The sequence below is a fragment of the Arvicanthis niloticus genome, chromosome 6, assembly GCF_011762505.2.
Source record: "Arvicanthis niloticus isolate mArvNil1 chromosome 6, mArvNil1.pat.X, whole genome shotgun sequence".
Taxonomy (NCBI): Eukaryota; Metazoa; Chordata; class Mammalia; order Rodentia; family Muridae; genus Arvicanthis; species Arvicanthis niloticus.
Window position 1 is genome coordinate 13,995,623 of NC_047663.1, and position 16,298 is coordinate 14,011,920.

A 16,298-nucleotide genomic window follows, 5' to 3' on the forward strand; every position below is an offset into this window, starting at 1 on the left:
TACAGCTCTGTCTAGTCCCTAGATCGGTACAGGCCAAATCAAAGAGGGAGAGTGGTCTGACTCAGTCCAGTCCGTCAACACATAGACAAAGCAATAAAATCATTATCCTTTTAATTCTTAAGATGGGCCATCACACAGTTATATACCAGTAAAACAGAAACTAGTTCCTCGAAGCAGTTAAATAACTAAAACCTAAAGCAACCAGTCCAGTGGTAGGACAAGTACCTGGCAGAGGCAGGAAAAGTCTATATATAGCTTGAAGAAGGCTGGAAGGACATGGAAGAAAATAATATTTAGTGTAGAACAAAAGGCCAATCCACATGGTTTGGAGACAGAAAGCTTTCCTTAATATGGAAAATAAAAGGTATCTTTAATGAGTTTATATAATACTAGATTAAAGATAATTCCAGGTAAATACTAAAATACAACTAACTTATTTTAGCTGAATCAGAAAATGTGAAAAGAAAAATAAAGAAAGGTTCCTGTAAGCACATACTAAAGACAGTCCCAACACAGGGCTTGTAGTCTTTAAAACAAACAATTTTTCATTTTCAGTTTCTCATACCAACAAAAGACAGCAAATTAAGATGTGACATTCAAGCAAGGTTTGAGCACTACTCAGATAGAAAGGCAGACTTGCCAGGACAACCCTGTGGTGAGACTGAGAAGGTGGCAAGCAGCCATCAGACAATGCACACACTCATATGCAAAGTCCTTTAAGAAGGTAAGTGTGTGCTTCACACCGGGATCCACAGGCATACAGGCACGCTCTAAAGCTCACTGAGGTTTTCTCTCAAGTATTCTCAGCCAAGACTCAAAAAGTGAAAATGACTTCTCTCTAAGAGAGATTAGATGTGGCTTCGATAGTGTGAACCTGAAAGAAATACACAGATATCTATGGCCACTGGACTCCAAAAGGAAAAAAAAAAAAACTTCTGAAAACGACAAACTAGGAAAATTATTCACCTAGGTAACTCAGGGAGCCTAAGGATAACACGGAGCCCCATGAGAAGAGCCGTGTGCCGTGGAGAATTGTACCCTGGTCTTGAAATGTGATGAGAGAACATCTAGCATTTGCCTGTCTAGATTTCAAAACTGTTAAACTCTAGTGACTCCTTTGTGGCTCCCACAAGGATGCTGGTTAGAAATTTCTGCTAAGGTTTTCTACACATCTCTCACCGTTGTATCCTGGGTGTGTGGAAAGGAATGTCTCCAAGAAGATACAATGTTCAATACATATACAAAAAGATGCTACAATTCCCAGATGTCTATTAGGGAATCTAAATTAAAACCACAACAAGATATATAACATACATAGATTACTACATACCCATTAAAAATAGATACCATTATTTACCTAGTACTCCTGGTACAATTCTATATTATAAAAAAACAGCAAATCTTTCCAAACTGTTATATATAAAGCATTTGTAATCAAAACTCTCAACAGAGGTATGTAAAGAAAATAAAACATGAACTAATTATAAAATGTATATAGAAATGCATACAAGAATTGCCTGAATGTGCTACTTTGAATAAGAATGGCCCACATAAACCACATATTTGAATGCTTAGTCACCAGGGGATGGCACTATTTGAAAGGATTAGAAGGATTAGGAGGTGGGGTCTTTTGAAGGAAGTATGTCACTGGGGGTTAAGCTTTGAGGTTTCAAAAGCCCATGCCATGTCCAAGCCTTGGCATTCCCTCTCCCTCATTCCTCATGTCTGTCTGTCTCTCTCTGTCTGTCTCTCTCTGTCTCTCTCTCTCTCTCTCTCTCTCTCTCTCTCTCTCTCTCTCTCATCCCTCTCCCTCATCCTTCCCCCTCCGCCTCTCCCTCTCTGCCTGTAGAGAGGACAAAGCTCTCAGCTACTGCTCTAGCACTATGTGTGCCATGCTCCCAACCATGATGATCATGTACTACATTTTTAATTAATTGTCCCCTTTTCTTTTATAAGAGCTGCCTTGGTCATACTGTCTTTTCACAGTGACTGAGAATGCAGATAATCTTGAAGAAAAAGAAAAGCTACAATGGTAGTAACAAAATCTCTGCAATTGTTCTAAAGCAATACCACTTGAAGCACTATAGCAATTTTACTTCCTATAAAATTGAAGAAAATGAACATGGACCTATGGCTTCCACATGCATGCACACATACATACATGTATGAATACATACATGTGCACGTGTGCACGTGCATACACACACACACTCACAAAACACACAAGTCTTGTCCATAGCAGCAGATAGAGCTATAGCTCACCAAAAGTGGAGCACATTTCCAGCAGGTAGTAGGACCTGGGTTCAATTCCGAGCACTTGAAGCACTATAGCATTAACACAAAGACAAATAGAAAAATTTACAGGTGAGAAACAACCCACACAAGCAAAATTCCTTGATTTCTGAAAAACAGCATTAAGCACAGCAATGAGGGGAAAAATAGCTTTAAAAAAATGTTAGATCAATGAAAATCTCTGTGACAACTCAGGGAATTAACTATGACCCCTACCTCATGCATACAGATCAAGTCCAAACATATCACAAATCTAAATAAAAAAGCAAAACCAAGAAATACCACAGTTAACCATTCCCATGATCTTGGGGGAAAAAAATCTCAAATACAACACAAAAACAGACACAGCAGACACCACTAACAAAAGTATATTCCACGAATTCTGATCAATGGATAGTTTAATGCTTTCCCTCTCCTAAATTCATGCTAAATTTTGTCTCTGGAATAATGTTACCAGTTAATGTAGCTGAATAATTATACTATGGGGACTTTATGTCATGAGTTGGTTTGTCCTTATAGTAGGAATAGATTCGTTATAAAACAGCAAGTTTAGGCTCCCTCCTTCTCTCTCCCCCTCTCCTTCTCCCTCTCCCTCTCTCCTTCCCCCTTCTTACATTCTACCATGGATGACACAGCAAAGCAGCTCTTTCAGGGTACCAGAATCTTGACATGACATTTGTCAGCCTCCCAGAATTGTAAGCCAAAAAGTTCTGTTCTTTACACTATCTAACCAAACATGTCAGGTAAGGCAACATCAAATGCAGTAAGAACCTCCTCCATGAAGATAAAAATGCAGCTGTCAAGATGAGAAAAGGAATTTGTGGGTGTGGTGTGTGGTGGTGTGGTATGTGGTGTGGTGTGCATCTTCGGTGCACATATGTGCCAGTGCAGAACTGGCATCAGTGCCTTCCTCTGCTGCTCTCCACCTTATTTTCTGAGACAGGGTCTCTCAGTGACCTTGAGCTTACCATTGACTAGACTGGCTGGCCAGCAAACCCCCAGGAATCCATCTGTGTCTGCCACCTTTTCCCCAGCCACCAATGACCATAACATGTTTAATTTTCCAAGAAAACGTTATTAGAAATAAAAGGAAAGCTAAAGTTAGAAAGTAAGATGCTTCACCCCTCAGTGAGGGACTATGACCTGTGACAGATCCTGGGAGAGAAGTGTCACTGTCCTTATAGTAATAAGAAAGCTACTAGTTTTCCAGTAGGTGATAGCCCACTCAAAGCCTGCAAGCAACCAGGATTAAATTCAATGGCTGTCTTAGTTAGGATTTTACTGTGGTGACCAAACACCATGACCAAGGCACCTCTTGTAAGGACATTTAACTGGGGCTGGCTCACAGGTTCAGAGGTTAAGTCCATTATCAAAGCAGGAGCATGGCAGTGTCTATTCAGGCAGGAATGGTGCAGGAGGAGGTAAGAGTTCTACATCTTCATCTGAAGGCTGCTAGCAGAATACTGGCTTCCAAGCAGCTAGGATAAGGGTCTTAAAGCCCACTCCCACAGTGACACACCTACTCCAAAAAGGCCACACCTACTCCAACAAGGCCACACCTCCCAATAGTGCTACTCCCTGGGTCAAGCATATACCAACCATCATAGTGGCCAAAAAGAAAAAACCTCAACAAGGTAGAAAGAGCCTGTTGGTAAAATACATTTCAGCAAAAGGGGAGGAGATGAAGGAGGGAAATGAAGGCTAAAAATGACTAAAACTAAGTATTTACAAATATAAAACTATCAAAAAATGCTTAGCAAAATCAGAACATGACCTGGTTTCATAAATACATTTCCTGTTCCCTATGTTAAAACAGCTTAAAATACAAAGTATATTTGCCACACCTTTAAATTAGCACTTTTTATTATATCTCTGGTTTACAATTCCCAGTTGCCTTAAAATTAAAGTTTATAATACATATGTAAGTTTAGTTGCTTTTTCCATTGTTATAGAAAAAAATCAAAATAAACAATATCTTAATGAAAAAACCTTGTTTATAAGAAAAAAATGATGTTATAAAGCGTTTCTCATTAAGGAAGAAACAAAAGAAAAAATATGACAAAATCCAGCTTAGGAAACCTAGTGCGTGAGCACCACTTCACAGTTGTTCCATCTCAGGGACTAAGTGCTGCCACTTGGCCAGCACTGAAAATCCTAAGAATGACATTAGTTCTCATTCATAGTGAGAACTAATGAGAAGTAAGTGTTTTGTAATAAAGGGACAGTTTTCACTACTTGTTATCATAGCACACTTACAGCAAGAGCTAAACAAGATACCATCAAAGGTATAGTCAGATATCAAAGTATTCAGATTTATTCAATACTAGTTGTTTTGCCCAAATAAATTAATGAAAGGCTGTCTTTTTTTTTTTTTTTTTTTTTTTTTTGCTAGGGACAGGTTCTCGGAAGACAGAGACTGGCCAGTGAAGAGCAACTTGGCACTGCCCTTGGGTGATCATCAACAAAGAGGACGTCCAAGAACAGCACAGAAACAGACAAAAGGTCTCCCCTCACCTGGTCAGCTCTTATCACAGAACTCAATCCTAGAACTCATACCACCACACTCTCCACCTGGACAGAAAACATGGCAGCAGTTCTCCATACAGGTCAAGTTCTGCAATGGCTCAGCAAAAGACTCAAGTCTAAAACTGCAGTGTCCATCACAGTGATCACTAGTCACATACAGCCATTTAAATCTACTAGACTGTAAAATTAACTAGTTCTCAGTCTTTTGGCCAAAATCAAGCACAGAATGCAAAGTCCAGTTCCTCAACCTCATTTCAAGCATGGAACAGCCATAGTGAGAAACACACACAGCATTGGGAACACAGCTACAGAACATTGCCACTGTTAGCAAAACAAAACATCTACTGGCCACAGCTACAATCAAACACATCTTTACCCAAACTCTTAAATAAATATGTCTTTATTAATAATACTTAGAGCCTCCACTATGTGAATCCTAGTCACACTGATGCCAACAGTCATAGATTCTCAAGAAAAAAGCTCCCTGCCAAGTCCCTACTGCCAAGTCAGGCAACAAGGTATTTATAGTGTGTCATCTGCACATAGAATGGAGTTTGACAAAGCAAAAGATCCCACTGCTATTTTAGGGTAACACAGTCTAAAAAATCAAATTAATAATTTTCAAATAAAAAAATATTCATATAGATCAAGCAGTGAAGAGAGCAGGTTTTCACTGTACTCCACCACCCTCTGCTGGCTGTGCTAGGAAGCTGCATGTGCAAAGGAAATCCTAGCGACACTGGGAGACCTTTTTAAAGGGCACAGAGAATATCAGCTTTCTACCACAATACATTCCTGAAAACCACATATGAAGAGGATCATTGTAAAGCAAAGCACATTTCCATAAAGACAGACTATGACTATATTCCTCATTCCAAACGAAAAGCTACCATCAAACAGGCCATGGAAAACCCTCATGAAAGCAAACACGCAAAAACTATAGTCCCTTGTAATCATTTAAAGCAGGGTAATTATTCTCCGAGCCCTTTCTTATAAGCATGAATACATATATCATTTAGCTGACCCAATAAGTTAAAAGATAAGTTCCAATTGATATATAATTAGCCTAAATTTGATAGGTTGAAATGTATGTATATCATGTTTCAACAAACCTAGAATTTTTAAATAATCTAGACTCCTTATAAAATGATACATAAGTCTAAAGAAATACATTTTCCCACCAATAAATTGAACTCATCTACAACAAGCAGAAGTGATGTGCTTCCTCCACTGTGGAATAGAGTCCAGAGGCCAGAATTTATTAAACTTTAATCCCCTTCGTCTCTGTCTTAGGGTTACAATTGCTGTGGTAAAACAAAACACCATAATCAAAGAAACGTGCAGAGGAAAGGGTTTATTCTATTCAGTTCACACTTTCAAATCACTGTTCATCATCAAAGGCAGTCATGACAGAAACTCAAGCAGAGCAGAAACCTAGAGGCAGGAGCTGATGCAGAGGCCATGGAGGAGTGCTGCTTACTGGCTTGCTCCTCATACTTGCTCAGACTGCTCTCTTATAGAATATAAGATGACCAGCACAGGGAAGGCACCACACACATGGGCTGGACCCTCCCCCATCAATCACTAATTAAGGAAATGTCCTCTACTATAAAGGCATTTTCTCTGTTGAAATGCTTTCCTTTCAGATGACTTTAGCTAGTGTCAAGTTGATATGAAACTATCCAGTGTACCCTCTTTTTGTTCCAGTTTTCAATTGTAAAACTTTAAATAATGTAATAATATTTTAATTGAGTGATTTACCTTCATACAAGTATAAATTATTTTATTCTAAAAAACCAGAAGTAAGGCTGAGGAGATGGTTTAGATGGTAAATTTCATCCTGTACAAATGTGACAGTTTGAGTGTGTATCCCTACTAAAGCCTGGAGAAGCAACACTGAAATGCCAGAGTTTTGGAGGCATAAGCAGACAGATCTCAGGATCATACAAGCCAGCCAGCCTAGCCAAGCAGTGAGCTCCAGGCTCACCAAGAGACCCTAGTTTAGTGAGAAACCCTGTCTCAAAAAAATAAAGTAGAAAAGGGTTGAGAAAGACCCAGAATCTACCTCTGGCCTCCACATGCACAAACACACATATGCACACACCACATAAACATGTGCACACACACACACAAACACACATACACACACACATACAAAGCCAGCTATAGTAACACCCAACTCTTAATTAAACTCTCCAATAAAAAATAAGTGGTATTAAATAGGTATTCTTTTCCATCTTGTTCTATCCCAGATTCCAAGTAAGCCTTGGAGACAAACTATCAGATAACATCATATTTCACTGGGAAATTACAGAAATAACAATACTCTTTTTTAGCTTCAAAATCTCTTCCATAGAATTGTAAGAATGTACCCTGTTAGCTTTAAATTCTGTCTTTGAGAAGAACATGAAAAAAAAAAATACAGAAATGGCTGGGCAGTGGTGGCGCACGCCTTTAATCCCAGCACTTGGGAGGCAGAGGCAGGCGGATTTCTGAGTTCAAGGCCAGCCTGGTCTACAGAATGAGTTCCAGGACAGCCCAAGCTATACAGAGAAACCCTGTCTCAACCCCCGCACCCCCCCCCAAAAAAATACAGAAATGACATGAAGTAGTATCTACACATTACCTACACAGCTGCAAATGTATGTACAGCACAGTGCACCACACTGTGCTCCTTGTATCCTAGAAAGTGGGACTAATTCCCTTGAATAAACATGCCTACAAATCATCTCTTAAATTTCCCAGTTTGGAGGGCTGGGATGCAGAACAGTTGGTGGGGTGCTTGTTTAGCCTGCAGGAGTCTTTGGGTTCGATCCCCAGGACCACTTAAGTCCACAGGCACACACCTGAAACCGGGAAGCAGAAGCAAGATCAGAAGCGCAAGCTCATTCTTGCTACTTGGGAAGTTCAAGGCCAGTCCTTGACACATGAACGCCTGTCTCAAAAACAAACAACAGTAAGAACCACAACAACAACCTCTTTTAATTGTGTGCTCTTACAAATAGAACCTTTCCACCTGAGTATCAATTTACTCAGGTGGAAATTGTATTCTCAATTTTAGAGACTACAAGCAGACTTATAGAAGCTGAAAACAGTCAATGACTAGTAGATTTGAGACTCCTTTGGAAGGACAGTCAAACTACGACAAGTGAGTCTTTGAATGAACTGTGACAATAGCAACCACCATGCCACCAATGGGAGTAGGCACAGCTGAGACTCAGTAATTCGTGTGCTGAAAGCGGCACGTGTATTGTTTCACTTTGTCCTGACATTAAGTTCCATAACTTGATCTTACAACATGATGACACTTGGGTTTAGAGAAATTAAATAATTCACCTGAGGACAGATGGCTGCCAAGTTATCAGAAGTAGGATCTGAACCAAAGCAAACATGAAAACAACAAGACAAAGAAATGTGTTCAGATTTCTAGGTGAGCACAGAGTAAAATGCAGACAAAAGGGCTGGAGAGGTGGCTGGGCAGTTAAGAGCACGGGTTGCTCTTCCAAAGGACACGGGTTCAATTCCCAGAACCTACATAGCAGCTCTTAACCACACATAACTATAGTCTCTGGGAACCTAACTGGGGACTTCTTCTGGCCTCTATAGGCACTGCATGCACACTGAACATAAGATATGCATGCAAGCAAAATACCTATACACATAATATTACACGAATACTAATTTGTTTTAAAAAATGAAGTTTCTATGTTTTCTGCCTAAGCTACTTACAGATAAGAGTATCCTAGAAACACAACCCATTCCAATACCAGACACACTGCTGGGAAAGCCCTGTGAGCTCCTGAGGCTGCTACTACCACCACAGAGACAAAAAAGGGATGCTGTCAACATCCCAGGCTTACAGAGAGGAACAAACCAGATAATTAAAAATCATGTCCAGAATAGTAGCTGAAATAGATTGAGCACTCCAAGAATGGCACAAATGGCTTACTTGGCTTTCTTGCTTTAACAAACTAGAAAACAAGTGTAATTCAAAATATATGGAATGCTTGTTCATCAGGAAATTTTCATTCTTTTGTTTAAATCTACATACAGGTTTGTTACATCTACAGACATGTTTGTTATCTGGTTAAATGTATTAATTTCAGCACCAATATCAAAAATCTGTATGCCCAAACGTCTTAAAAAGTTTAGTATTGTAGAAGGCAATTTGACTGTATGTATGTAACATGCATACAGAAAAAATGCTTTTATCTCTATACTCCAGGCATGTCCCATTCACTAAAAGTGACATCCAGTAATTTTACACACACAGGCACAGTCTTTAAAAACACTTCTATATACAAGTGTTTTATACCACTATGCACTTTTTAGAACTTTATATATCTTAAATATCTTCCCAAGATAGCCCATATACACTATTTTAAACCATCATATAAGCTATTAAATCAACAAATAATCCCACTAATAGAGCAATTCATATTCTAGGAATCCATTTTAGTCTAAAACACCTGAAAGTGTGTACATCTATTCTTGATACTATAACTGATGAGCTGGTCTCTTTAAGAGCTGGGCCAGGGCCAAACTAACAGCTAAAGTTGTTTAACTCCTTAGTATCTCATGGAAATCATATTTTAAAACCCCAACCACTATCCTAACATTTGTATTTTAATTCATACCTATGTGTTCATTCCCCTTTGCTCTTTCTGACTCCTGAGCAAAACCTGGGCCTCTCCACAAAGCCCTGCAGGACATGGTACTTCCTCTTAGAATCTGAATGACAAGCCTTCTTAAAAGGTAATTGTTTCCACATCATCTTAGTATACTTGATTAAAACAAATCCCAGGTATATTTTAACCCAAGATACACAATAAGCTAGGCATTAAGGTGTGAGTCAAATCATTCTATATAACAATAAAGAATGGAATGCACCATACTTTTTAAAACTATGTGTCAGTGATTTTGAGACCTAAGTAAAGAGAGAGAGAGAGAGAGAGAGAGAGAGAGAGAGAGAGAGAGAAAGTTACAGAACAGCCCTAACACTTCGTAACTTCTTACTCCCATGGGTGCAGACATGAGGTATCCATTAGAGAATAGCATGTGCCAAATTGTCTCTGGATTACGTCTCATGAGGAAAGTGTGAAAGAAAGAACATAAAACACCTTGGCTTTTCATTCTGCATAGTCTACACTGAGGCTTCCACAAGTATTCACAGCTTTCTACACTAAGATAAAGTCTGTATCCATCATGTATGGTTACACAAGACTATCAATAACTGAGGAATTTTAAATACTATGCAAATATTTTCTCATACTTCTGTGGAAGTCTAGGAACAGCTGGGTAGGTGCTCTGCTTGTGACTTCATAAGCCTTCAACCACAATTTGCTGAAAGCTATGTTTTCATTTGGAGACTCAACAAGTCACAGGCCCTGTCCATGTCCATGAGGAGGAAATTATACAAAGAAAACAGCAAGAATCAAGTTCTGAGGGCTACCTTAAAGACAAGGTGACTATCAGACATCGGTGTCTAGGAGCTCCTTGGAAACTTCTTACAGTCATAACTGACTAAAGTCAAATACAACTACAATATTTCTTTGTCAAGATTAATGCCAGATGCTAAACACAACAATGTAATAGCAAAATTTTAATAATAATGCCATTTAGATCAATGGGTCTTAAAAGAAAACATGGGTAATACTGTGAATGTAAACCAAGAAATATGGAGAAAAAAAGCAAGCAGAGGAGAACCTGAGGAGCGACTGGTACTGGAGTTTTTGGTGTACAATGCTAAATATACTAATGCATGCTACATTTGGGGGCACAAAGAGGAAGCATGATACTAAGAGGTAGAATGCGGCCTCGGTATCCTTCCAGGGAGTATGAAGGGAGGCTGTTACAGCCTACAAAAGAATAAAGGTAAAGGAAGGTGTCATCTCTCCTGAATAGGGATCCTAACAAAAAGGCTTCAAAAGGACTCTGCATCTTTAATAATATAGAAAGGCTAGGGCACAAACAGCATAATCTAAAATGCCATTAGAAATGCTTCACATACAAAAAGGTCTAAGTAAAGCAGGGTTTTATAAAGTGATCAAAAAAGAAACACTAAGGGGGAAAATCTTTTAAGATTAAAGAGGTTTTTCAAAGGACAAGTTGAAGTGGCTGTAAAATTTATGAGGCAGCATTAAACTTCAGTTCTAAGTAACAATAAATTATTCACTATAAAAACATACATGTGTCAAATATTATAAGCCTCTTAAACTTTTTAAAACAATTTCTTACAGAAGTTATTAGATGTAGTAGGCCAACATTAAGAGACACCAACTTCTTCGTTAGCACAGTATGACCACTCAGAGAAAAGGAGCAGCCTTAGCTGGAGGAGTGAAAGTGAAAGCGGGGCCTAGTGGGCTCCTCAGTTCCACAGTGAGCTGAGGTACACACAGACTCAGCCTTCAAACCAATCTTTGTAACTTTAGCCAAAATAAGTATTAGTTTTAGTTTTTAAATGTCTCCATGTATATAAAATGACAAATACCTGTTAAGTAATATTTGTGTGGATTAAAGCTTAAATAAAATTTAAATGTTAAAATAAATCAAGCCATGATTATCAAAGGAGTACAAAATGCTGAGAAGTGCCCTATGACGCTAAATGACCATCAGCCTCATGACACTGCCTTTTGGCACGCCCTTTCTGGCTCCTTCAGTGCTGTGTCTCACAGTGTGTATAGATATCTTTATAGTGCATGGCTATGTGTCCTCCATCATTTTCTAAAGTCTATCATTCCCTCTACATTTTCTAAAAGTTCAATTCTAAAATTCATTGAACTATTACCAATACACCTACCTTAGATGGTCTTTCTGCACAGTGGATTAAATATGTATCAGTGACTAACAACCTCCATCCAAGCACACATGTAACCCAACTAAATATAATGACTTAGGAAATTTCTAACATGCTTCTATTTGCTATGAGAAATTGAAAATAAATCACAAATTCCTACCTTACAAAATTGGACTCCAACACAAAAGACAGACATGAAATATTTGCAACACGAGGGGTGCAACAGAGAGCTATGAGGCCCACAGGAAGAAGAGATTGTTGTGGGAACTGGCTTGGATACCACACTTTTGTGAGGCTGTGAGACTGGATGGAATTGGTGAGAGCATCAGACAATCAGCTTCTCATTTGCTGAACGTTTAATCAATAACATGCCTGTAATCAAGTAACTATTTTTCATTAAAATTTACTTAAGTTATAGATAGCAGTGATGTGACCAGACACCTCATGTTTCTGCTAACATGCCTGCCTGAAAAGACAAACTATCCTCTCACACTGAACTAGAACAAGCCCCTCCTTCCTTAAATAGCTTTTATCAAATACTTTGTCCTAGCAGTGAAAAAAAGGTAGCTAATACAGTGAACCAAAAGACAGATTACTTCTTAATGTATAGATATTGTTATGTTTTCATTTTGCAGACAGTGATTGGGTGATACACAGATATTATTCACACTAGGGCTAGAGAGAGTTCAGCAGAGTTCTTGCAGTCTTTAGAGGACTCTACTTTGGATCCCAGCACCCAGGTTGGGAAGCTCATACTGCCAGTAACTACAGCTCAGGGACCCCATCTCCTCTTCTGGGCACCTCCATGGGCACCCCACAGACATCATACATTCAACAAAGACATACACATAAATAAAAATAAATCATTTTTTAAAAAAGAATATTTTCATTGTATTTTTCTCAAAATGTATCTTGTGGTCCAAAGAAGAAAATGTCCATTCACCTGGACTCCTATTAAGCCTTTCCTATCCTGAATCCTTCTTTTCAGCACATCTCAATCTTCCCAAGCACCTGCACAATGGCACATGTACAGAACTATGTGTGCACTTCTCCCATACATCTGAAGCAAGTCATCAGTCACTTCAGCAGGCCATAGGTAAGTGACTATGCTGCCAAACCTGGCATTTCTGCAAATACATAAAGGCCCTTCCCTTCTTGTACTGTTTGATCCCTCTCTATAAATTATTATTCTCTGCACTTTAGATACAATATGAAAGCAGGAAAATACTTCAGAGTATATTTAAAGAAAAAGAGGTTCATGCTCACTAATACATACAAAAGAATGTAAAACTTAGTAACACCACACTACAGTAACAGAGTAACCAATTATAACTACTTATCTATAATGTATGACCCCATAGCTAGCTTACAAAAAAGATTACAAGTTTTTTTAGATTTTTAGGAGGAGTAAAAAAACTGATTGCTAATTTTGACAGATCTAAAAACAATCTTGAAGACACTATTCTTCCTTCATCACGTCTCCATTATCATTTGTTTCATTTTTCTAATAAAATTATTTCAAGGATTCTTTGTGTTTAACTGTTCTTCCCTTTCATAACATCTCAACTCCGAAAGACACAACCAGACAACATCTACAATGGATGCACTTCCAATTACAAATAACATTTCCACATTTAATAAGAAATAGGCCAAAGAAATTATAGTGGACAAGAAAGTCTGCTTTGTTAACAGAAACAAATTTATAAAATTAAAATTACCAAGAGAATGACCAGAAGTGAAATATAAAGTGTGGTACATGTCAACTGACACTGTCCAGTATTTTTAACATTTCAAGAAACTCCAGTGTCAACAGGAAAAATCAAAATTTAATAAAAACCAAAATTTAAATCTCTCCCTCTTAAAGGCCAAAAATTACACTGCAATAACAGACTTTTGATACATTTTTATAACTTAGAAGTTTATTTTTATTTGTATGAAAAATCCTACATAGGCTTAGTACTCTACTAAAAAGGCAGTTGAATGGGTCCCATTTATATTCTTAGTTCATTAAATGAAAATAGTGAGCACCACTCAGGTGTGTGTGGAAGGAGAGGTGTTTGTGCAGAAGATGCAACATATCCATCTGTGTGTGGAATGTTACATTTTGTTTATAATGCTGTCCTAAAGGAAAACATGTAGTTGTTGTGATGGTTAGAACATGCTTGGCCCAGGGAGTGGCACTATTATAAGGTGTGGCCTTGTTGGAAGAAGTGTGTCACTGTTGGGATAGGCTTTGATACCCTTCTCCTAGCCATGTGGGAGCCAGTCTTCTCCTGCCTGCCTTCAGATGAAGATGTAGAACTCTCAACTCCTCCTGCACCGTGCCTGCCTAGATGCTGCCATGCCTCCCACCATGGTGATGATGGACTGAACTCTGAACCTGTAAGCCAGCTCCAATGGAAAGTTGTCCTTATGAGACTTGCCTTGGTAATAGTGTCTGTTCACAGCAGTAAAACCCTAACTAAGACACTTGCATTACTTAAGATGCTCAGGAACACTTTCCAAACAACAAAACACACACACACACACACACACACACACACACACACAGGAAGGTGGGGAGGTGGAGAATGACAGATATTTGGTAAATGGCTTAAAATGTAGCATAATCTTAACTATGTAGTAAATTTTAAAGCCTGTTTTTTTTAACCTACCTAACATCTACTCAACATTAGTGAAAGTATAAAGTAAACCAAATCCTTATTATTAAACAGAAAGAAAGCTTTACTATATGAGCCAGCTGCAAAAAAAAGACTAAGTTTTTAAAAACTTAAAACATGATGTCTTGGCATACCTGTGGGCATCACTTGCCGACAGCGCCAGCGTGTTATCCTCTCCAGAAGAACACTGCCATGAGTCACTTAATCTCTGCTCGCCTGTCTCCAGCTCACCCATTACCCAGTCAGGTAACTTCTCTGGGCTTGAATCTTTAAGTTGTGCTGAATTTGGTTCATCAAAATAGATGGACTGGTTTTTAAATATCAGAGAAATCATTCTTACAAAATGTACTATAAAAAAAACACTTAAAATTTCCATCAATTTTTAAGTTTGGCAAAAGCTCCTCAAATATTCAATTTAAATTCAATGACAGACAAATATATAAAAGTTATCATTCAATACATAATAAATTATTAAATGTTAAAATAAGATGGTTAGTATATTTACATTTCAGTTATGTTCTACTATAGAAGAAACCTAATGAACAGAAAAATTACCTAGCAGATAAATCTGGGAATAATTTCTTTAAGAACTTGCTATTAGATTTATAGCAGTGGTTCTCAACCTTCCTAGTGCTGTGACCCCTTAACACAGTTCCTCATGTTGTGGTGACCCCAACCATAAAATTATTTTGTTGCCACTTCATAACTGTAATTTTTCTACTGTTATGAATCATAATGTAAATATTTTTGGAAACAGGTTTACCAAATGGGTCATGACCCACATTTTGAGTACCACTGCTTTATAGTTAAATGGAAAACTTTTATAATTATGTCCTACTGTTTTTATTCCTGTACAATCAATTAATCTGCACATGTGAACACATATATACAGTATACAGTATTTGGAGTGGCCACAATTAAGACGTGCCAGAAATTAAAACTAAATTAATAATTCAGTGAGGTGGGAACTACAAAATCAGAAGCATGGGATTTGGTTCCAACTACACTGGAAGGTCTGGGAGGCCAAGACAAAGCTCCAGGCCTTCTCATTATCATCTGTAAAATAAAGTCCTTCCCTACAACTCTATGAACTTGATGGTAAATAGAAAAATATGACACAATATGTTCATATCTTGACAGGTAATATACTACAGAAATATTCCATTTTAGACCCTGAGATGACACAGCCCATTGGTTTGAATGAGTCAGGCCACATAATATGCTCCTGAAGAAAACTCTACTTGAGTAACAATTAACTAAGTCGACACAGAAACCTTCAAGGGGCTACTCTTCAGAAAATAGTGACACATGCCACCCTTATCATAGATACAATGGAGGATGAGTTTGTCTTTAGGGAGATGTGGTTTTCTTGCTTACATACTGCTACTCTTTCCATTGTGTGAATTATCTACAATAAACCATGGTCTGATACAGTAAATGAAAAACTCCACAAATAAGTTTTAAATTGAGTGTTAGTCTAAGTTGTAATAAACTCTCATAGATTCTGATCCACTATCTCCAACAAGATCTATTTGCATAAAATACACTATTATGCTTGTTAGCTCTATGCTGACTTGATACAAGTTAGAGTTAGGAAGATAAAACTCACTTGAGACCGGCCCATCAGCAAGCCTGAAGGGCTCTTTCTTGATGGATGATTGATATGAAGGTACTGTAGGCACTACCACTCCTATGGTTCTGGGTACTATAAGAAAGCAAACTGAGAACTAGAGAGATGGCTCAGCAGTTAAGAGCACTGGCTGCTCTTCCAGAGGTCCTGAGTTCAATTCCCAGCAACCACATGGTGGCTCACAACCATCTGTAATGGGATCCAGTGCCCTCTTCTGGTGTGTCTGAAGTATACAGTGTACTCATATGCATAAAATAAAAAAAAGAAAGAAAGAAAGAAATCAGACTGAACAAGCCATGAGGAGCAAGCCAGTAAGCAGCATACCTCCATTGCATCGGCTCTACCTCCAGGTTCCTGCCCTGACCTTACTCAGTAACAGACTGTGATGTGAAAA

The 16,298-nt window shown here is 38.3% G+C and overlaps 1 protein-coding gene across 3 annotated transcripts in view; it reads right to left on the reverse strand.

Annotated features, from left to right (window-relative positions):
* Positions 1–16,298, reverse strand: part of Cep112 (centrosomal protein 112) — a 407,052-nt gene that overhangs the window by 376,709 nt on the left and 14,045 nt on the right. For all 3 annotated transcript variants that reach the window (XM_034505950.2, XM_076935566.1, XM_076935567.1), the window contains exon 4: positions 14,409–14,581. In XM_034505950.2, the coding sequence (XP_034361841.2) occupies positions 14,409–14,581 (173 nt within the window). The remainder of the gene's footprint in view (positions 1–14,408; positions 14,582–16,298) is intronic.